We start from the raw sequence: 24,885 nt of genomic DNA, 5'->3' as shown, positions 1-24,885 counted from the left end.
TAACAAAAATACCCACACAAACAATTGGGCAGGTGACTGGAGGGTGTGTGAATACTCCTCGATTCACATCCTAATGCACATACACACACGTTACATTCTTTCTCAACGTGCTTGGAGTTCATTGAATTTAATTCATTTGCATTTGGTATAAAAATGCCTTGACTATGTATGATATTCATTTCATTCTGTTTATATGAGCCTATCCCCTGCATACTTGTTCCTTAATACTCAATGTTCACATTTAAAAATCCCAAACATACACATATAAAAGTAAGATTAAAAGGTTTTCTATCATCGGGCAAAATTTTAGGTATTGGCCTTGTTTTGCGTTTTTTATTTCAAATTTGCCTGACAATTCCAAAGGCTCTGACTTCAACCCCACATTCCATCCCCACCCCTCCCTCCCTCTCTCTGCTCTCTTTCAATACATACGCACATACACAGACACACAGACATACACAGTCACACACACACACACACACACACACACACACACACACACACACACACACACACACATATATATATATATATATATATATATATATATATATATATATACATATTACATGAATGCATACATGTGCATGCATATTGATACATTATTTCAGAATAGTCATTGTAAGGAACATGTAAAATTCCACAAGAATACATTCATTATGCATATTATCTTTATAAATAACAAAAGACAGATTTTAACATGTTTCTTGTGCTTCCCTGCATTAAGTGATTTGAAAATGGCTAAGTTTACACGACGAATTATAATTGAATTTGCAGATCAGTAGAAATAAATATATGTACACACACACACACACACATTATACATATGTATTCGACATATATCAGACCTTCAACAACTGAATCCGTTTGATTTGAAACTATCAGACAACTCTTTTGCACACATAAGGTGAGAGTGATAGTGTTAAAAATCAACGTATAGATAAACCAGAACTGACTAGACAAATAAATACAGTCACGGCTCGTAAATCAACTTGTGTGACTTACTCAGAGGGTCTAAAGATGAATAAGTTCCAAATAGATTTTTGCTGCCATTTGACATTTTATCATTTACTCGGTGATTGTCAAAGATTGCTATATAGGGTTCGCAGATTGTCTTATTTCATTTGAACCTACAGTCACCTGATGTTCGTAAATTTGCAGCAGATCTCAACCATGAAAATGGTCCAAACTTTCGTGATAGATGATTCTGATTGGCCAGAGAGGAAGTTTACATCGGGTTTTTGAAAGTGGAAAGTTGTTCTGAGCGTTGCTCTATTGCCCATACATCACGGGTAATACAAACAACAAAACAACATTGTCTAATCATTCACTGTATGTAACTTTGCTCATTTATCTTATGTTATTCGAAAGAAGACGCAATTCTCTTACCGCTAGTTCCTCCTCTCATTATTTGACAAGTTTGAACTCTTTTCCTTAAACTTTATCATTCTTTCCAGCGAGCATATGATGAGTGATATTTGTAAGGGCCAACTTAATTGTCTGTTCGTGTCTCTACACTGCAAAAAGTCCGGTGTTAAATAGTGAACACCGAGCTGGTGTCAAATTTCCGGTGCTCATTTATGGTGTTAAATTAAAACCTCCGGGTGTCATTTCCAAATTTTAAACTGTTTTTTGAAGAGTTTCTTAGTAACTGCACTTCTAGTTGATTTTTAATTTAAACAAGACGATCATGAATTTTATATTGAAATACTAGATTTTTGAAAAAATGTGAAAATAAGTTTACACCAAAGTAACACCAGCTGGTGTGGTCTCTTATTGAAGCCGGACGGGTGTTCAACCATTGATATTAACACCAACAAATATCAGCGTAGGAAATCCTCACTCTTCTTGTTAAACTTCACCAAGAGAATGCAAGCAAAGCAAAATTATTTCTTATAGCTAGCAATGTTTAGATTGTAATCCAGGTTCAATCGTCGTTGTATTTGTAATGATTTTTCGAAATGATATTGATAATGAAAGTGGCCTCTTATAAAGCGCTGAAGTTCGTCAAAAATGATGCTTACGGGGCAGTTACATAACCAACATGAACTACACATCATAAAACAATAAGAAAAATGAATACAATAACATCCACGTGGGATGGTTTCTCTCTTTAAGTATTATTGCTCACACCCTCTTTCTGTTTCTTTTCATATCTGTTTATCTATCTACCGCTCCGATTTTCTAAGATGCCCCTAATCATATGCTTCGTTCTGACCCAGTTCTGGGGCTCTTTGATAATTGCTCTGTTTTATTAATGCGTTTAATCTATCAAATTGCTCGCGTTTTGCCATTCATCTCCGCGTTTTTGACGAAAACGCGGGAGAAATGTAAAGCCAACAAAACGCATGAATTTAACGTGTTGGTCAATTAATCATGGTTTTGATAATGCGCTAATGTCACAATCTGGACCGCTGCGTGTTTATAAATAAGGGATGAGATTAGAATTGCGATAAGAAATTGCTCCACGGTAAGAAATTGCCCGAACGGTCCTGCACCGTGTTGAATTAAAAGCAAAATGTATAAATTCGTACTGAAAAGCTTCGCAGACTCTGTAGCACAAGTCGAAGAATCCAGACCACATCTATTGGATGTTCTGAGTGAGACGTCGAATAATTTGTGTCTGTGTCAGTACCTTTTGCCGTGGATTGTTCATTGGCTATCATCCAGAGATACAGCCTTGAGAAAAGAAGAAAGCTGGACCTGATGTATTCCTCTATCGTGCATTTAGTAGCAGCAGTTCTGTTACGCCACTCATGAGGGAATACAAATTGGTGAAGACTATCAGTGACCAACCGTGGCTCATATGCTGCTGTTTAGCTCGTCTTCGGGATTTCACTCGTTCTTTCATTTTTTCCCGACCTTCTGCAAGAAGCGGACAATAACCTTGTCAAGTTCACTTATTACTTGAAGTCTCTGGAACTCACTGGATCTAAATGCTTTTGTTGTCGGTGCTATATGTCAACTGAATTTAGTTGTTCTTTACAGACAACAACGACTAACAATTATTCTAGTGATTTTATTGAATGTCTACACGCTGTTAAATGACCCCTGCGAGGTACGAGATCATGTCGTACTGGTATCTGCTTCTGCTTCATCGTCAAGCGGGCGACGAGCCGATCGCAGTCTTCACAGCAATGCGGTGTGACTTCAAACGAGCAGTAACAGGTTGGCTTATTGTGTATGGACTATCGGACAAAATGTGTTGCGGCGGGAAGCCCTTTTCAATCCCAGGCAATTAAGGCTTCTGTCTGTAGTCATCTGTAGTAGTATGGAAGTAGAGGAAACGCCTCCCGCTCCACTTTTTCTTCTAGAAAAATCACTGTTATGATTTTTTTTCCGCCAGCCACCAGCCATTCGCGCCGCGCGGGGCTAAAAATAATATGTACCATGCCTACAGGGGCTGAGCGGCGCGCTGACCCGTCTATTTTACTACGCGCACCTCTCCCGGCGTGGCGTTATGAAATCGCGAATATTAAATCGCAATTGTGCTATTTAGAACTGGATTAGGCCACAGAAGTGCGTCGAGTTTGGAAGTTTTCCCCCGAAGCATCCGCGAACCACTCCTACTGATGCTACACTTGAACGAAACCGTCGGCAAAATGACACCACTATCTGGGCTATGATAGCGTGAACTTTGGCAAATGCGTTCCCATTGTGCTGCGGTGATTTTGTTGAAAATCGAATCCACCCTCTCCAATTTCCTGTCTGTCTGTTCCCCTCGTTCTCTTTTTCTCCTTTTTCTCTCTCATTCACTCTCCCACCCTCGCTCTCTTCCATTCTTCTCGTCTGTCGTTCGTCTTTGCTTCCACTCTGTTCCATTTTATTTACACATCTCCACCTCATGCCCGTTTGCCCCCTTTAACCTATTTGTGATATAATAAGTCAAATGACTTCTTTCACTGAACCGCCTAATTTGCATTCTGATATTCGTTTTGTCTATTTATATGTATATCAATTACTTTTCCGATATATGAAACAAGCATGCACGTATAGCCTCCAAGCCTCAAGCTTGTATAATGGACAGTTTATTGGAATTGGAAGTGAAAAGGCATATGTTCGTGCAAAGTCCAGTTTTGACAGGGCTTATGATGTCTTAAATCTGGGTTTGATTAATAATGATGAATAAAAGAAATGTCATTTATTTCGGGAAGGCTGGGATTTTTCTTCTGGATAAGTTGATACTACACATGGTAGGTAAACTCTCTTTACTTGAAATTATGACCCTGTCGGTTTGAGTGAATCAAAAGGGAGATATTCCGAGCTTGCCTTGTTTCGCGACAGATGTTATCTTCGATTTCAAATGCTAATTCATATTTCTATTGGAAACCTTTGTGGCTTATGAAAGTCGGTGATTTGTCATACTTTTGCTGACCGACTGTCAGAGACTGGCCATTATGAATCCTCTTATTGATGTACCCAAGACAAACAAACAAACAAACAATGATGACATTTAGCTTAAGAGCTTCGAAACGTCCGTGGCAAAGTTCATTATTTGGGACTGGGCCATTTTCAATGATGTGCAAAGGAAAGGGCCCTTCGGGGCAGAGGGAATAGAACAGTAATAATACAAACAAATTGTATCCATTGCCTTATTTTGATGTTTTGTCGTTTCTTACGTATGATAAAATGAGGACAACGTCGTCGAACAAAGACTTTATGTGTGTTAAACAGATTGACTCTTGAACACAGACAGGCTAATTAATCGAATCTGATGGGATATATGCATATATATAGCGGTGCACAAGAAATGCAATACACAGTGTTCAGCTTGTTGGAAGTGTTCTACAAGGTATTATCTCTTCACAATCTTACGCTGTACGTAACGATGTGCTTTTTATTTCTCTTGTTGTTGTTGTTGTTGTTGTTATTTTGTCCTTTGTATTGACAAATTGCAAACGTGATACACATAATCTTATCAAAACATGTTAGTGCATTGGACATTAGGAGTGTCTGAATCAAAACATGGTAATCAAGAATAATTTTCTTTTTAATTTACGACAGGAAAGATCACTCTTCCCCCGGAAAGTCATAAAGCATTGTTTGAAAAGTAACACGTGTTTTGAAATACACCAATCTGAATAATCCTGTCTTTGGATGAATAGAACTTTGTTCCACAAGGATAGGACCTGTAACAAAGATTGCGTGATATAACAATTCCACCTGTTGAGCGCAGTTCGCTTATCACGCAAGGTGCAGAGGACGCGTTGCCCCGACCAGGCCTGGTGCGGATCGATCGCAGAGATCTTTATTACGCCTCGCGTCTGGGTTTGCCGTCCGACGCCGCGCGATCTTTGCAACCACAATCTCTTTGTTCCCGAAAAACATTCCAAGTCTTAATTGAAATATAGAAGTGGCCCAAGTCTCCCTGTTACCCTTCTATCACCCGCTATAAGCTCTAAACAGCGTCCGAGTCATAATGTTTGCCCTAAAAGCCTGTAATTTTGCCTTGCAATTGTGTATTCTAAGGAGAAAGTTGTGCCGATTTTGTCGGCCATTGTGTGCGAAAGCAGCGTCATGGGTGTGCCGACGGGAGTCCTGTCATTTCGACACCCCACCGTCCGTGCAAGACCCACGGGATGGGTCCCCCCACCTTTGATTGAACACTGTTTTTTGATCATCTCGCCAGGTGGGAGCGATGCTAGATTTGCCTAATTTTATTTGGTTTTCCTCTGAACCGGGCACGGTTTTGGGCCTCGTAGCGAGGTTTTCAAGCCACGCCCGGTTGTTGTGATTCGAGGCGAGGGGGAAAAAGGGAGTGCCCGGCTGCTGGTTAGTTAAAACTCATCGCTGAAATCTTGGTGTTTCAATTTATGCTTGATGAAGAATGAATTGGTAACGAACAAAAGAGGCGTCAGAGTCGTCCTCGTCGATCTGCTCGCCTGGCTGACTGGATGGTCTCGGTTGGTCGCCAAATCTGCGTCGACAATAAGCCAAATGGCAGGCCTTGCCGTCTCCCATGAGCCGTACACAACCCGGGCCCTGTCGTGACGCTCCGACGCTACCAGAGCGCGAGGAAAACCCAAAAGGCAGAAAGTCTCTTGGGTCCACATGTGCGATTTTCGGGTGTTTTGTGGCATTGTTTGGGCCACCAGCCGGGCGGCCGCTTCCTAGCGGCATTAGAGTGTAGAGCAACCAAACCAGGCTTCGGCCGTGATGCCGTTTTCTGCAAACAGCGTCTGGATGGACCAACCACTCATACAGTCACTAACTGGTGGCTAATGCCACAGCCGCGCAAGCGACACACGCCCCCAAAAACATTTATCGTTTTGTTATTTATTTATATTAATTGAGCTATTAGAACAAGCAGTGGCAGGCAGCCGACGATCCATCATGTTCCCCGCTTCACCATTGAAATCAGAACACACGATCGACTTTTGTCCAGGGCGGGCGTCCGGCTAGAAGCGCACGGTTGGCCGCGAGCAGCAGCTGCGGTTCGCCCGTCAAGAGTACGGCGAGCAGCCAGAGAGCTCGCTAAAAAGGTCTGCCAGTTGATATGCCACATAATAATCATCGGAGACACTTATTATATTCAATTGGGGGGAAACAGAGTTCTTTGTTCGACGCTGCACCGTAGTTTTGGGCTTATTACGAGCATATTTGCCGCTCATTACGCCGTGGTGTGACTGAACGGCGAAAAGGCACAGGTTTTATTGAAAGCCAGATATATAAACAAGTGCTCGACGCAGACTGACTCACAACTGAGCTGCCTTCACCTGGCTTTTGCAGGTCCCACTACAGCTGCAATGGACAGACGTCTAGCCTCCCCCGATTACATCAGCCAAGAGATGCTTCGAAACGCTCTCTACGGCAAGTGGTGCGACTTGAACGGCCGAAGTTTACCGGCCGACAGCAACACCCTGGCTCGCCAGCTACTAGAAAAGAAGAAAGGTAAGTCCTAAACTTTTTTTTCTCTCGTCACACATTTTAGTACCTTTACCCCGTTATCAGAGAAAACCGTCTTTTAAGCAAAAATGACTGACACATGATAGCCTAAATTTCTCAAAACCACTACTTTTTATTCCAAAAAGAAAATATTCTTTGAAAAAGTCTTATGAATTTTGTCAAGTGCGATTTCCTACGATTTTGGGCAAATTTTCATCGCTTTTGACGAGTCAATGGCATGTCGACACCCCACAGTTACAGAAAAAAAGAAGCATATACTCAGTCCAAAATGGCAGTTACCTCACTGTTTTTTAACCTACGGGAAAGTAAAAACAGCCGTAAATACGAAACAAACTATTTTCCCCACCTGTTGCCACAAATTAAAAAAAGTTTCCTTGTGCCGAAATTTCGCCACCCAAGGTTGTCGAAAATCGTCAACCAGCAGACAATGGTGATAATAGTCGTCGTTTTGTCTAAGTAACTTTTTAAAAGTCCATGAGTATATCCATTTCATGTATTACCGTGTTTTCTAGACAGCCTGAGTGTGAGTTTCTTCTTTGGTATCCACAGCATGCATGGTAGCAGCGTTCTTTAAATGAAAGAAATGATATACAAAAAGTCATCATAAACTGTTTATATTGTACTTTGGCACACTATTCGCAACGAAGACAAGACCATGCCTCTAACAGGGGGCAAAGAGGCGACATTAGTAAAATATGTCCTGTTTGCAGACTGGGGATCTACCTATACTCAGAAATGAAAGTTAAGGTGGCGCATGAATAAACCGGGCAGAAGAGCATACTTTTTTATGTTTGGTAGAGTTTTGCAGGCAAAAAAAAAGAAAAAGAAAAGAACAGGAGAGATAGTTTCTACCCGAGATCGTTTGTGTTTCTCTTCTCTTGGACGCGCATGCAGTCGCGCACACTTTCGATGTGACCCCTCCCACCCGGTACGTGCATTGAATAAAAGCTTTGAGATCAAGTGATGCGAACAGCGAACAAATCAACGCGTCCAAATCGGCTTCAAAGTATATTTGAGAAAGCTCCCTGCTTTTTTGTTCCTGGTAGTCGGGACGAATAATTGTTTCTGAAAATGAAGTCAATGTAGCGGCTCCAAAGCAGATACATTATTCATGTCAAGGAATAACACGCCTCAGGCGTCCAAAGCGACGTAGTCATATCTTATGGTCGTTTAAGCAAACTTATTGTAACTGATATGGTCTGGTCTTTTTCACCTGTAATAATGTCCGCCTCGATCCACCTGCTGCCCAGGCGCAACGTGCCATTCCCTATTTTTGCGGGCATGACCAAAAACCTGTATTTATATTGTAATGCCGGCATTGCAGCGATCAGATGTGAGTGGGGAAAGGGGAGCGTCTTAAGAGATGTAATCTACGATTACGCTCGTTCTTCTCGCAATGTGAATTAAATTAGCGGGAGTAGCGTATCCTGGAGCAAGTTTGCAGGGTGTTTGTCGTACAACCGTTATCTCCCGACCAGTTCAGTTCCATAAGTCTTTGTCTGACAAATCCGAACATCAAACTCAGCATATTCTGGAGACGAGGGTGGAAAGGGCAGCCAGCCTTACTAAGCCTCTTGTGGTGGCGGTCCGAGTTACATGCCTGCACCTCCGCCCTACCCAACTCCGTTGAACAAGTTGTGGGCAGACACAGCGCTACTGTGATAACAATTTCCAGCCATATAAAGTTTTACGACGGCAATGTGATTCATCGCCCGTCCTTCTTGGCTAAGATTTTCGCAGGCAGAAATTCGGGGCGTGGGAGGACAACGACAATGCCGCGCCAAAGCAGAGGGGCGGGGAAGCCGGCATTGGATTCGGTGGTAAAACAATATCGTTTTCATTGCCATTACTTCAAAACAAAGGAAAAATGTTCATGGACACCGGGAGCATATGGTATCTAACTTTAAGCTGTTGAATGCAAATTGACTCCGCAGCCATGAGTAAAGCCAAATGTACCCCAGCGAGGCCATGTGACTCTAACCCACATCACTTGTTACAGTACAACACGTTTGTTCGCTAGATGCGCAACAGTCGTGGTCGCCACAGATGCTGAACTCAAATAATAACTCGTGAGTTGTATCATGCTGGTGATACGTTCCTCGCTGTTAAATCCTGAGCAATTCTTGATTACTGACAACTACTAAATATCTAGTAGTCCTGTATTTTGCTGTCTTAAAAACGAACATTTTTAACCTGCAAAATGATGTGCGTTTCGTTGTTATTGTCGTAGTTGCTGTTGTGGATCCAGTTAAGATTGGCGTTTATATGGACCTGATGATATTTCACAAATTATTGCACTGTTCGTTCAGGGATTTTTTGTTTGTTTGTTTAACGGTAGATACGAAAAACAATTTCTTCAGAGAAGATGCATCGGAGATATCTCTTTCTTTTTCTTTAGATTTGTATTTTATTGGGATGATGGCTAGCACCATCCGGGTGTTGGGAAGCTCGTCGATGGTTTCACTAACTTTCTTTTCTGTTGTTTTGAAAGCTGTAACAAATTTGGAAAAAAAAAGAAGAAGGATAATGAGGAATATCAAACTGGCAAATATCAGTCCACTCAAGTCCAATCAAGTTCTTTAAAGGAGAGAAGCTTAACTCTTAAATCTATTTCAACAATTACAACTTATACCTTATGCAATCGCTTTGTTGCATAATGTTTGATATACCATGAATATATATATATATATATATATCTCCTGCGCGTTGAAAAAATGAAATATGCGTGCATATATATTCTAAAATTGTCTGTCACTTTATGTTCATATAAGTTTATGAATTAATCCGTTTATGAATACTGCCAATGAATTAATCCGTGTTGGCCCATTCTTAATGAGTCATTTGCCATCTTCATGCCCCTTTCCACGAGAATGGTTAATTTCAGCGCTTCAAAAGAAAGAAAAATAGTCTTTTCACTGTTTTTAAATCAACTGGCATTACATACTTTTTTTCGCGAAGCGCAGTCTCAAAATATGTCTATCCAAAGCCTACTGTTTTCATATAATTAGCTGAAGCGCTAACGCCCGCTGAACATGACGTCATCAATCCCTGCATTCAGACCCCTTAGCACTTAGGAGGCACTCATCACTGCAGAATAGTATTGCAATATCTTTCCTTTTAAGAAAGAGGACCGACAGAGCGACTTTGCAGAAAATAAGGATGCTGAGCACAGCGGCAATAGATACAGAAGCATCTTTACAGGTGTAGGCTACCAAGACTTGTCTTGTGATATTAGTTACCAATGTTACGTAATTACAATGACGTCACGCGTGTTCTTACCACTTCAGAGCAATTTGTGTCTAGTGGTTTGGAAATCATCCTTTCAAATTTCGAAATCGTATGGGAGGTGAGGTTTTTCGTGAGTAATGGTCTTCAAAGTCTTTTGGTGCGAACTTTTATTAATTGGCTGCAGCACATCATTTCTTCATATGACAGAACAAGATGACGTCACCCTACATGTTACGTAATATGATATATAGATATGACCATAATTGTTATTCATTTTTGTACATGAAGGTTGACCACAGGTGAAGAATAGAATACATCTGGATCAAGCGGTTTTTTCTACTCTTTCGGAATTGAATAATTAAATACATGACGAACGCATTTTCTCATGGTCTGACACTTGCTGGTTTCCACACGAAATTAGAGTTGGCAAGAGGAGTGACGTCACCACTATGGTTACGTAATACTGTACGGTCGAATTGACAGGCATTACTCAAAGAAATGTTACAAAAATCAATCTACACATGTGATCAAGGAAACTGAGCAGCAAAGTTGACCAAAACATTATTCTCTGGCGCTTTTAGAATTAACAATTTTCCCGATAGCATGGTTCGCTATGGAGTTCTCGAATAGTCCAACTAATTGTTATTACGTCACCATAGTTGTTACGTAACACCGTGTCATTTGTCACACTCAATATAAGCCTGAATCTACAACGCAATACCCTTTCTACGTGTAAAAGCGATTTTAAGACACAACACTACTGTAAAATATATTTTTACGGTTTCTTTTTCCACAAATATCATGGAAAAAGCGGGTTTCGACCAGTAATGGATTCTGAAGTAAGTGAAGGCACATGTCATGACGTCACCCCAGTTGTTACGTAATCTCCTACCCGCGTAACCCCTCCAAAAGTATATGAATGTGTGAATTTGAGTTTTTACGACATGTTTATTGTACGAATGATTCTGTATCATCGTTTTCTTGCCAATTTGTTTCAATTTCTAAAATCTCTTCTTATTCCTTGGTTTTGTCACCATTTTCCATAGTTTTCATATGAGAGGCATGGTACCTGTGACGTCACCGTCATTGTTACGTAATAACGCATCACGAAAACCATATCAAAGGAACGTGGTTGGAATTGTAGATTATTGTCATAAGTGTAGACCACTGGACGTGATCTGAATTTTTCTCTTTCATTTTTTTTATTACATTTCTTGTGTGTTGAAATTCCCCGCTCTACCCCATTTCTGCAATATTGCAATATCAGTGCCATGATACTTGTGACGTCACCATCATTATTACGTAACATGAGGTCAAGTAGCCTATGTCAAGTTGGTACATATTTAAACCTGACGTATTGACGTAGGCGTAAGGGGCTTTCGATCACTTGTTTTATTTCTCATTTGTTTTTTAAATCGCAAGAATTATTCTTTTTTGAAAGTACGCTGCTGTTCTATCCACTCTACAGTGAGTAGGAATTCAGAGCTATGTGAATGATGACGTCACCACTATGGTTACGTAATACTAGGTCAAACAAAGTCAATCAAAACCCTATGGGATTAAATGTATTACAGTGACGTACGCGTAGGATACTCACATTCCAGACTATTAATCACTGCTCATTCTTAAATCAAAGTTTATCATTGGCAACATTGACTCGCGTGCATATGCTCTATAAGCAAAAAGAAGATGTAAGCTTTTGACTAGGTAACAGTGACGTCACAAAAGGTAGTTTGCTGTTTTTGATTACGTAACATGCGTTACTACAAAGCTATGCGCAATAGATTTCAAGGTGATATCTATATCACATGAAATCAATCTATTTTTCAGTGATTTTTTCCTGGTATCATCTAAAGGATTTCTTTGAGTTTTTAAGTGTGTTGGAAAGAGATAAAAAGTCAAATCTAAGTCTTCATTGAGATGAGCCTTGACTAATTCAAATTAATAGTTCAAATTCGACATGCTATGATGTGGTATAACCAGTCGTTGCCTTTGCATAATATACAAGGCTGTGTTTCCCGGTTTTTTGAAAGGAAATGAATCTGATGTTTCAATTCTATGCTCAAGAATAAAAAATGTAAGATTTAGAATGAAAAAATTTCTAAAAGTGGTCAGTTCGACAACCTTTTTTTCATCACATTTTCATGCCATTTTACAAACTTTGTCTTATATAATTTACTTGATTACGTAATACGTGTGAGCCATTAAGGAACAAGTCAGTGTGCTCCCGCTTGCAAACTGTATTTTCATCATCCCATCGAAAGTATTTCAAAATTATTCCAATTCTACTTGATGTGAGCCGGTCATCTGTTAAGCTGTCTTTACCATAAAGACATGACTTCGTCACCCTCAGAAGTAAAGGTCGGAAATGAAACAAGTATTTGGGTTATTCACCCTCACTGATTACGTAACACACAATAGATACAAGCAGAAATATTTTAAGAGGTTGATTGGTTTGTAGGTATCGCGAGACTCTTCAAATATTTTCCACTTCAGGCGATTTCTGTCGTAACTCTCGTAGTAGCGAGCTGATTAAAATTGTATTTTAGAATAGAGGAACTGCAGTGGAAAGTGACGTCGTTGAGAAGTCGTGATCACCTGTTTGTTTTACACATCAACACAACAGCTCGTGTTGTGAGTGTTACACCACATCAACCTCCCACCTCAGCTCAAGCTGCTTGAAGTCTAATATCTATCCTTTATCATCCTTCTTCCCTTTCGACGTACCAAATTCTTGAGTTTGGATCAATTCCACATTCGTGGAATTAGTAAGTAATATTGTATAAGAGTAACATTCTTCAACCCTGGTAATTTGAAAAGTTACGGCTTGAGCGTCACTTCATATAATCATTCAATTCTCTTAAAATTTATAGTAGCACATGATTGGAGTTTTGATCTTCGTGATGAATGATTTTACACCTCCGACCAACTTACTTTGAACGTTGCATTTCTTTAAATTAATTCTTCTTTTGTTTTGTTTTTTACATTTAGCTTTCTTGCAGCTTAGAAGCAACAAAACAAAGACAGTACCATTTCTATGTATTTTCCCTACAATACATCGTTGCAACAAACAGTTTGAATGGAACATTAACAAGCTATGCTAACGTGGAGTTTGCTACAGGCAGAAGAGGCGCGAATACGCCTTGGGTCACATTATCATAATTAATTCCATGAAAAAGTGCGATATCGTCCAGATCATTACATTGGTAACGTCCATGAAATAATAGCTCATGAATCGGGACGATAAACAAAATAAATCGCGCAAAGTGAAAATCGCATTTGATGACATGTGGGGGGAGAATCTCTCTGATTATCCTAAAAAGTTTTTTTTTTTTTTTTTTTTAAGCACATTAATATTTTTTCCTTCTTCTTCTCTGGATGAGTAGATGGTACGTGACTTGTCGGGGGAGTAAACAGATACGAAGTCCCAACCCCCATCTGGACTGTAAAAAGAGCGCCAAACAAAAAAAAGGCAAAAAAAAATCCCCAGTCTCCATATGCCGTCTGCTGGTGCCGGAGTTTCCCGAAACAGATGGTTGAAGCAGTCGCTACAGTGACACTGCCGATTCTCTCTTCTGCTCTCTCTTCCTCTCTCCCCTCCTCTTTTTCTCTCACTCTCTCACTCTCTCCCTTTCTATCTATAAGTCTCTCTCTCTTTATCTATCTCTCCCCTTTCTCCTTTTTCTTTTTTCTTCCTCCCTCTCTCACTTTCTATTCTCCCTCTGTATCTCTTTACTCCCCTCCCACTCCGTCTCTCTCTCATTTTATCAAACTCTCCTGCCCCATGTGCCCTTCCTCTCTATGACGATCCATTCTGTCCCCCTGCTTTTGCTTCTTTCCTAATTACTCTGGGGTTGTGTGGTTTTTTTTTTTTAGTCTTACACATTTGCTGCCCCAAATTCCCCCCAATCTCCGCCTTGCACTTTTTGAGATTTCCAAGATTCCTTTCCTCTTTCCTATGTTGCGTTGAGAGTGGTTGCAAGTGTCTATCACTTTAATCCCATGTATCGAGAGAAAATAAGAGAAAAGAGAGGGAGGGAGGGAGAGACCTTTGGCTCTTTCCGAAGCATCAGTGACCACAGATAACGAGCATGTTCTGATTTCATCACTCAGAATATACCGGTGGTGAATTTGTTCCGTGCACAGAGGCTTTTTATCCGACGTTCGTTTTCGATCGAACAGATTTTGCATAAAGGATGTACAGTCCTTGCTGTTTAGGTTGATTCCTTCTTTAATTTCATTACCATCTCAAAAGAGTGCGTATTGCGCGCTAACGACCAATAAGATGAGAGATGTAATCAGAGGCGCGCGGCAGTAGCAGCAAACAATCGCAAATCACCGCACCGGCGCGGATGAGACGTGTGGGGAAGAGCCGTTACAAGTGCACCGTACTCCCTTCGTCAATTTGATGTAATAAATGCTTATTACTTGCAAATATTCTGTGCTATGGAGAGAGTAGCAGAAAGGGAAAATAGAGAAGAGAGGGGGACACGGTAAAGGTGATAGAAAGGGAGAGGGGAAAGGGGAGAGACAGAGGAATAGGGAGGAAGACAAGCGAAAAGAAAAAGGAAGAGGAGACGTATGTGGGGTGCTTGACAATAACGCATCATATTAGTGAAGCGGGCTGAAACACGAAGATGATTTCTTTTGTTGCTCCAAACGGTCGAGTTAATGATGCGAGACTTATCACAAAACAAGGCGTTGCTGCCGTTCAGTGCTTACAAGTCTTGTCAAAGAGACATACTACACAGATCGCCTCAAAACCAACGACTTTTTTGTTTTACGTTTAAATTACCGGGTCCTTTTACATTTTTTTTTCTTCTGCTTTTGTCGCTGATCGAAGTGATTTTTCACTTCGCCAATGTGTGTGTGTGTGTGTGTGCGTGTGTGTGTGCGAGAGCAACTTGACCGCGCGTGTTCATGTGCGTGCGAGGCATTGAGCGCACGCGCGCTCTATTACTAAAGCAAATCGACTTGTTCCCTTCCTCCTTTCGTTTGATGATAGGAACTGTGAGGAATAGACATTCTGTTATCTTATTCTTGTCATTTTTTCATTTCTCTCTCTCTCTCTCTCTCTGTACGTGAGTGAGGGTGACCGCCGCGCCGGGCCTCCGGTTCTGCATCGGCCGCACGCAAAACTGCTCCTCTACAAATCGCTTTCTAACTTACTCCACCCACCTGCTAAACGACACCACACATCAACTCGCTGCGGTCAGCATCGGATATCCATAAACTCATAATTTCTCCCTCATGCCTCTCCCTGAGCCCCCCCCCCCCCCCCCCCCCTCCTCCTTCTTCCCGGTCCAGCATGACCCATCAACATCGATTGTTTGCTCCCACACACCTCTATCGACAAACCCACAGATAGAGCGGCTATCTATCAGTGAGTGTTACCCTTATTCATTGTTTCGACGGACGCGTTTTGCCAACGTCACGTACGAACATTAGACCTACATGTTTGCTCTATCAATGGCAATTGGAAAGGGGTGTGCCTAGGTTGAATAAATACGACAAACCTACTTCAGTTCTGAGCTCCTGTTGAAGTAAGCCCGGATAGTAATGATGAGAAGACAGATATACGAGAGAGTGTGTCAGTAAAAAAAAAAAAAAAAAAAAAAAAAAAAAAACTAGGTCTCTCTGGTCAGTATAGGTGGTATTGCCATAAAAAGTTACTCGTGGAAGAAAACGAGGTTGATGAGAAATAAAGAGGGACGCAATCTCGAGCAACCGGCCAGTGCACGACATCTAAAAGGAGAAGAAGAAAAAACACACACGAACCTCTGAATGCTCTCTATAGTTTGGGACGGGCACACCATGTGCGTTTACGTTCAGCTCCCTTAACGACAATTATTTAGCAACAGAAACTTGTGGTGTTTCCTGATAAATGCGTTGTGAATAACAGTTTATGAGTGTGACGATGCTTGAAATTACGACGTTGCCCTAATTCCGAGCCTAGACAATGCTTATTCGTGTTCACTGTAAAGGCTTTGGCTAGTTCTACCAAGGAGGTACCTCCTTGGTTCTACCAGTATTTTTTTATTGCTGCCCTACGCTGGAATACTACCGTGTGTTCGGTGTCTTTTTTCAGAGTCTTGGTGTCTTTTGGTGGGAAATTAACATTGCTATTGATGTTTGACATCATAGTCAGTAAACCTAACTACTGCTGTACCATGACTACTACAACAGAGTTCTTGGAAGACACAAAAATGCTCGTATTTGTAGGTAATACATCTTATACACACACTGAGACATTTTCTAATTCGCGTTTCACAGGCCACATTAGAATATCACTAAACCACACGATCGACTTACGTCGCTAGTTGCCTAGCGTACCTGAATTCCCCTTGCGTCACCTATGACTTGCACTCTTTGCCCTATATACGTGCATGCAATTAAGACGTAAAATGGAAACAAAAGAGTCGTCGACTTTCACCGCTTGGTGTGCAAATTTGCGTTTATGTGTAAAGAGGTGTTTTGATTTTATACCAAAGATGCCATTATTGTCAGGGAATGTGCTGCGGGCAGCGTTTAAATGACTGATTCGTTAACACTTTGCTCTTTCCAGATGATCGTTGGGGTTTTTTTTTCTTCACGCAAATATACAAGCAACAAGCTCTTTACCGGACTTCAGGAGTTACGAGATTTTGTTTTGATTTTGATCGACAATTGCGGAGGAAATTTATGAGCTGGCACAAGTTTTATCGTAACGCAGGTCGTTTTGACCGAAGATGGCGCTCTCGTCATTGGCCAATTAGTTCAATTAAAATCTTATCGTCTCGAAATATCGCTTATCCTACGGTGCGACAACAATTCTTAACAGATGGCGAGTCCTTTCCTAATCAGTTTTCACCCTGCAAGGAAGATGGAGATCAATAAAGTGCCCGTGTGAAGGAATCAAGGGTTGCACAAGTCACCACTTCTAAAAACAATACGAGGTATTGTCCACGTGGCCGGGCCGCCAGCGAATCCATCGGGGAGAGCCTATCCGCACGGCAAAGTTTCGGGACGTTCTACCGTCGCGACACCGTAAACAATCACACGTGCTCGTCCACTTGCAAAAAGAAAAGTCCAGGACTGTGGTGTTATGACAAGTACCCGCCTGATTGTGATTTCATGACGCTTAGCTGACCAAGTACACGTAATGGTGCTCGTCTGATGGACAAAACAAACTCCCTTCACGCTCAGCGGACCGTGGTATGGACACAGGAGAAAATCACTGACAGCAAATCCATCTACAAAGCAGCGTTCTCAAAGAGGCGTTTTGAGAAAGGGAGGAAAATGCATGATCTTTTAAGAAACGGAAAAGACAAACAAGACTCTACAAGAGGCAATAGACGGTATCTCAGTAGGTAGTCGTGACATATTGTGAATAATCAAGTACAAACTTGTCCGAAAAATATAATCATGTATATAAAGAAAGAGAAATTTATAAGAAGCCAAAGAAACACAAGCAAAAGACGAAAATGTGGGTATCATGATCCTCCCCTGTGCATGACTCAACAAAGAGGGCGGGCTAGCACAGCTGAGTCCCAAACAAAAGACTCGTCGACTTACAACGTGATACGTGGGAAGAGATTTTGGCGAGGTGAAACACATGAGATGTCGCAGGACTTCATGATGCGCTGCCATGGTAACCAAACCCCACTCCTTCAGTTTGGAGTCATACATTCTTGGGTGGGTGTATTTTTTGTTTTTAATCACCATTACAATGCGTAGGCTTAAATTAGTTGCATAATATACACGCATTCTAAAAGCCGTAATTGTAAAACCTATCACGTCGTCTGGACAATATCTAATTTAGCACTGATTGAGGTCACCGACTATAACTGGTTCAGACGCAGTCACGTACTCACGTGTCCGCTTGGAAATGTTGTTAAGATGTCGACTGATCATGTGCGAAATGTCTAAAGTTTGAGAACAATAGAAATATGTTTATAAAGGTCACCTAACTAAGATAATAATCACAGTCGTGTTTATGGGGATGGGGTGTTTGAAAATACGTCCATTAACATCTGAAAAACTCTGAGAGGAGATTGATGAGAAATGATTCTATACTGATCAGTTTGTCTCGATGGTCAGGTGGTTGCTGTAGGAGGTTTTCCTAAATCTTTATATAATTCATATTGTTCTCGTAGAAGTGATTTCTCATGATTACCACATAGTTTGTCTTCTTTTTAGCAGCTTCTCTTTCTAGTGTTACTCTTCGTGCTTCTGTCTTCAAAAGCATTAAGATCCACAATTGAATTCAACATCGTCCCTGCAAGGACGTTGCGTGCTTGACTGGAGCTCGGTTTAAAACCGTTTCGATCTATACGCGGTTGCTGGCAGAATCATACTAGGATGTTGAGCAAAGCAGGCTCTTCTTTAACATTTAATGGTGGGGCTTGATCTTGGGCTAACCCTAGTACATCCCCTTGGCACTACTGAGCGGATTTTACCACAATTTTCATTGCAAATTCATGTCGTAACTCTCTGACAATCTAAAGACCCCTATAAAATGTCGCGCTACCTGCTCAGTGCGAAGGTCGGTACGGGCGCTGAAGGGCAAGTTTATTGAACTTCTTTGCGCTGCCTTCTCCACGGGGAGTCCACATGACCGTGGAAATACTCGTGGCATAACGCAACAACTTGTAGTGAGGTGTGCGTAGGGTAGAGCCGCACGCAACGTGTGCAGTCTTGTTAAAAGCTGCCTTTGTTTAAAAAAATACTCCACGGTATCGTGCCGGAATATTTACATCGCCTTTCATTTTGATCTAAAGGCGTGTTTTTGAACATTACCGAGTGTAAATCGTCACAAAAAAAAAATCATGATCATACATAGCTTATTGTAGGAGAGTAATAACATGCATGTGAGCCTCCAACAAACAAACAAGCTTTTTTCTTTGCCTGGACAAGGAGACTAACAATTCCAAATGAATGTAAAAACAGGAAATGTGTACATAGAAAGCTCGCAAAAATTTACAACGTTTGAACCATTACCGGCAGCAGCTGTACATTTGTGTGTGTCAGTGTGACCAACGCCAATCATTCTACTTGTTCCGCTTGCAGAAGAAAAAGAAATTAAGCTATTGGCATCATTCACAACGAGAGCAGCAAAAATGTTAGTATGCAAATTCCAACGCCTTTAATTCTTTCCCTCCTGTCGTTCGTTTAAATTTCCTTTCTGAGTCACGTTCGCGATCGTTATCGTATCCAATCTCGCTCAGCAATCTCTCACGTCTTTGTGTTGCGTCAATTGTACGTATTGGCAATAAGGGCATAGGACACATAAAGTAACATGGTACATAACCAAAACTAGACCAGTTAACAAGTAGTCTTTGTTGCCAGACTCTATTTTGTATCAACTCGTCATAGAAACCACTGCATCATTGTCTCCGAAGACCGGTTAGACGCGAACTACGAAATTCATCATTCAAGAACAGGATATCGAACCGGATAGTTGGAAAGTCGAGTGGTAGTCATTGTCAAAATACACTTTGTAGAGATTTAATTCTTGCTTTATAAATGCAAGTGACCTGAACAATGCCAGACTACAAGCTCACATACATCTGGAATAGATGCGTTTTCCGCCATTGACAATCTTGTGGGCACTTCCTGTCGAGTTGGTACTCTCCTACTTGTACACTCATTTTTTACCGTACCACCGTCGCGTCTCATTTAGAATTGCGTAATTAACATCAATCATATCACAATGATAATAACAAAGGCATATTATGGCCTGTGTGCTACATGTCAAATGATTAATTCGCATAGATCATCCCTTCAACTTTCTCTTTTACGGCCGATATCCTCAAAGAAATTCAGACAAACAAGGAGAAGTAGTATTGTGGTGGATTTGAGTCTCAGTAATGTTGTTTCATCATTCTCAAAGTTCCATCTACTTGTATTTTTTCAAGTCAAAATTAAGTTTCTTATCGATCTTGGTTATATCATAGAAATGGGAGCCTCAATCATGTGCATTTGGCACTGACAGGTAATTTTCGGATTTTCGGATGTCGTCATTTCCAATATATTCGCCACATAAGTCATGTTTAAAAATTGAAGGTGTCATCACAGGTGTGTCGAGCCAGTACAGGAAAAGGGTTTCTGTCTGTGGTGTCCAATTTTCATGTATGTCAGTTTGACAAGAATGAAGGGATTTTTCCCCCAACAGCCTAAAACAAACAAAAATATTTGTCATTTCTAAGTTGCACCGAATATCAATACGGCGGAGAGCTACTCGAGCAAGAAAGTGGATAATAATCTCAAATTCTGGTTTCGCGCTCCCCCCCCCCCCCCCAAGAATACGTTGAATGCATTTGGCTTCTTTGAGTTTACTTGCTACAGACATAAAATTATGCTAGCAGCGATTACCATAGCAACAACGAATCGGCGTTCATAAATCCTCTTTACACTACAGGTTGCTGTCATTGTCGTGCGCTACTATAAGGGGATTCGATCGGACACAAGGCGGGGATCTATTGTCGTATGTTCAATTCGAAATGAAGAGTACCTCCCAACGGACATGACAAACATGCGAGTAAGACGATTGGTTTGATTAGCTCACATTCGAAAATTCATAACCGTCTTTCATTTTACATGATTTCCCTGCATTTCACTTCTATTGCTCTCCCTCCCTCCCATCCCCACCCCCTCGTCTAATTGCGACAACCGACCTGTAGCGTAAAACTGGGAAATTAAGTTCTACATATTTTATGCAGCATTTACTTTCACTTTCGACGCGCTAGCCGTACGGAAAAAAGGGACGCCTGGCGGAGCGGTAATTATGGACCATTAGGGTTCAAGTGTACTTCACCAAGGTCATGGAAGAAACGACACGTAGTCTTTACACCACATTCATTCAGACCTCGCGTTGCTCCTAGATGGGCCTAGTAGGGCCCGCGATCTGTTGTGCGCGTGTCATGTCCATTCAATGTCGTCCGCACTTATTACAGATTGCATAGGTTATGTGTTCCGCACTACCCATCACGTTTGATTTCAACAAGCCTTCTCTGCCCCACACTTTTATCTCCCCTCATCCCCTCCAAAAAAAAAAGGGGGGGGGGAGATATAAGTTCATACCCATCCCTCCCTTGCTGTACTTCGCATATCTTGGCAAATGCCTCGTGTATAGAGCAGTCTTGCTTTCAACAACTTCTGCATGTTGTGAGAGATAACCAATCCTTTGATTCATGTTTTAGATCAATTTAGAGTAAAGTGAACTAAGTTAAACGTTTTTGCATACATTCGTAAGTAAAAAGTTGTTTATGACAACTCAAAAACATAGAAATCGTACACAACAATATGATCATAGATCCAAGATGAATCTTAAGAACTTGCGTACAACTAGGTAAAGGTGAACATACGCCAGTAGAGTATTAAATTCGTGATGGTGGCGATACCAGAGGCAAGCAACTCCCTTATTGCCCAATTGCTGTCGAAATTCGACAGCACCGTCGAAGATGCGCAACCATGTATGGTGTGCGCGTTTTTATGTACGTCTGTGTTTGTGCGCACGCGTGCAACCGGAAAGAGTGTCTCAATTATTGAAACAGGTCAAAACAGACAAATATACGCATCTGAAAGACATACTGAAAACAGTCACATAATCAAAATGATTGATCGTTATTTGACTGTCTGTTATAACTATGATACTTTACCATGTCTGTTATAACTATGATGCTTACCATGGCCTGATATTGAGGTGTTGCTTTTTGCTATGAAATGTTGGGCTCTTCTGCATGTTGGCCGAGGGTGTTCATTAACAACGCGCTTTTCAATGACGTATGCACTACGTCATGAAACTGCTCTGAAGCTGATTCGGTTTATAGTTTGCTGTATTCACAATTATGACTGCTTCCGTTGCAATTGAACATAATCAATTGCTCAGTTACAAAGAGCATCAGATTCGATTCTTTCATATTTTCTTTTCTTGTCTGAACGACTTTAAGGCAGCCCGCCCCTTATTATGTTCTTTAATGAGGTCTCCCCCCTTCCTCTTCCTGTAAACACACACACACACACACACACACACACACACACACACACATAAAAATCATATACCGATGCTGCTGTAAAGAGCAAATGCCGTGCGTGGTATTCCAGTGGATTGAATATAAATATGAAGCCGATCGATCTTTCCCTGAATCTCTCCTTTCTCTCTCTCCCTCTTGCAAAACAAAATACAAAATACAAAACACAACAAAAGAAAACATACAAATTAGGAATACATTTTTCAACATCTGAACACTGCCCTCAACGCCAACAATTATACTGCAATACACGCGATTGCTCCTTGCGCCTTTGATCTTCGGCAGTCGCGAAACGGAACACAGCCGCCTTGTACACCGTACTACATATTATTTCCACTATCACGTCACAATCGATTGACCTTTTCCACTCCATTTAACTATTTTCATATCGAAAACGCAACAATCATAATTTCCTAGCTCCAGCGGTCCCTTGCTTTCAAAAAGAAAGAAAGTAATAAAGAAATCGTGTAATGGCAAACCCGACTGGCAGACGTGTCTCCTATAGTGAGTAGAAGCTCTCGCTGTCTCGCGTTCGCCACGAGCTTCAACGAATGGCGTCATGATCAGACATCGTACCAAAGTATCGCATCGCTCTTTCAGTGTGAACTCGGCCCTATATCATAACAAACTTACAATTTGTGTGCCCTGCTCCTATCTCCCATCTCAAGAAAACAATATAAAGGAGCGAGAAGGGCCAACTTTAAGATAGTGTTGGAAGCATCTTTCTCACGTTTATCCGTTCGACGAATAACCAGGTCTGTTAAAGATGCGATGCTTGAAATTTTGTTTACAGTCAGAAGGACTCACCCAGGAAGATAATCTGAAGGTAGACAAGCTGTAGAACGTGTTCCTTCCAAATTCATCTGTCACACAAATGATAATAACGCGCCAGAAATGAAATGCTCAAAATCATATCGTCATAAATAAGAGCACCAGCACCAATAACAACAACAACAACAACAACAAAGAGGTCAACAAATCACATTTTAACAAGCCCCTGAACAAAAGCGTGAAATTATGATAGACCTGAAAAATGGAGAAACGACATTAGATGTATGACGGAGCAAGAAAAACCGACAAAAGAAGAAGACTAGAGGGCAATGATATCGAATATCATAACTCGCCCCCACGTAACATGAGTAAGGAGTCAGACCGAATTATCGTTCCGAGATTCAATAAATATTTACTATCCTCCTGCGGCGAGTTAACCGATACCGCGCAATTTTGTCGTGGTACAGACAGCGATCCGGACAAAAAAAAAATGATAGCAGCGTTGTTTAAATGGCCGAAGCAAATTGACAATGACACCTTATTGGTTTGTGTCACACAGGAGAAGACAATTCGGGCAAAGACAACAAAAGAGCTTAAGAAGAAGAAGAACAAAAACAAAAACAAAAAGAATAGGAAGAGGAACAAGTATAAGAACAAGAAGATCAAGATAAGGAAAAAAAGAGAAAATAATAAGGAAGACGGGAACTAGATAGAAAAAAAAACCCAATAGATACGGATTGACAGGAAGGAGAGAAAGAAAAATGTAGAAGGGAAGAAGTAATGATATTATCGTCATTCCTGTAGTTCTATTCGGGAGAAAGGAAACTACAAAAGACTACCAAAAAATAATTGCAACAATATCAAAATAACAAAATCCACACGATAACATTCACATATACAACACATGCACGTAACTTCAATGATCTGCTATTACGCCTTATATTTGTCACAATATATGAGCAGCAAGGACTGTACACTCTTGAGCAATTTCATCTTAACCTTAAAACCTTAAAAAAAAGAAACCCGATAAAGGACAACCGAAGAGACTGGAAACTCGAACTTCCTTTAATTTTCTTCGAAATGCGTCCCACCAGCATGTCTGTTCCTTGTTATTGTGCCGCGGCATTATCCCCGTACGTGAAGTTTATAGCATGAGACATCCCCCTTCTTTCTACCTTTACATCTAACAACAACAACATCCCCCTTATGTGATCTGACCAATCATGTTCTTTTGTTAGAATGTCATTATCACCTCAACTATCGCTGACGCTGCACGAAGCCTTTGTTCGAAATGACGTATTTAAGTGTTCCTCTCCTCATAAATGTTGCATTTTCTCTCTCTCTCTCTCGCTTGTTTCAATGATTAGTATATACCTAAGGAGCAGCGCTTCACACAGAGGTAAAACAGTAGTTCCTGTGCAAAGATGATGTCTATGATATCCATATGCCATCAAAGGTAGCAAAGTGTACTAGTTCATCAGTTTTTGTTCATATGAATGACGCCCAAACTGTTCATCAAAATACGTTCTTGTCAACGGCCTCAGTGATAATGAAATGATCGAGAGAATATTGATGACTTTTGAGAGAGTGGTTGAATCGTTATCACTAGTGTTCACCACGGGGTAAGTGAAGTTATAGTTCATTGTGCTCTGGTAGTTAAGACTAGAACAACCGCGATAATTATACCCTCTTCACTTTCTACTCATATGCTACTGTAGTCACATAATGTGTAGAAAATGTAATACCCTACAAGTTCTCCTTAAATGTGATCTAAAAAATACTTCCAGTAATACGCCCACAGTTAAAAACAAAAGGAAATGAAAAACTAACTCAATGTCACTCGAGAATACTCTGCTTTTAATTACCTATGATAACTATTGGAATTTTCTTCGGGATCCGAATAAGTTCACCAGAAATGTAAAGTATATCATCCCCGCCATCATAATGAAGTTTCAAGTTTTATCATTCT

General features: G+C 40.9%; 1 protein-coding gene across 1 annotated transcript in view; it reads left to right on the top strand.

The window, feature by feature from the left end:
* Positions 1 to 6,746: 6,746 nt before the first annotated feature.
* Positions 6,747 to 24,885, top strand: part of LOC139743973 (PR domain zinc finger protein 12-like) — a 31,845-nt gene continuing 13,706 nt past the window's right edge. Inside the window, exon 1 of the mRNA XM_071654443.1 lies at positions 6,747 to 6,891. Coding sequence (XP_071510544.1) covers positions 6,747 to 6,891 — 145 coding nt within the window. The remainder of the gene's footprint in view (positions 6,892 to 24,885) is intronic.

Source organism: Diadema antillarum, unplaced genomic scaffold (assembly GCF_040938485.1).
Source record: "Diadema antillarum isolate AM-2024a unplaced genomic scaffold, OU_Dant_1.0 scf00000035, whole genome shotgun sequence".
In the NCBI taxonomy this organism is placed as follows: domain Eukaryota; kingdom Metazoa; phylum Echinodermata; class Echinoidea; order Diadematoida; family Diadematidae; genus Diadema; species Diadema antillarum.
The sequence above is the reverse complement of the archived record's forward strand: the minus strand, read 5'-3'. Positions and strand labels throughout refer to the sequence as shown.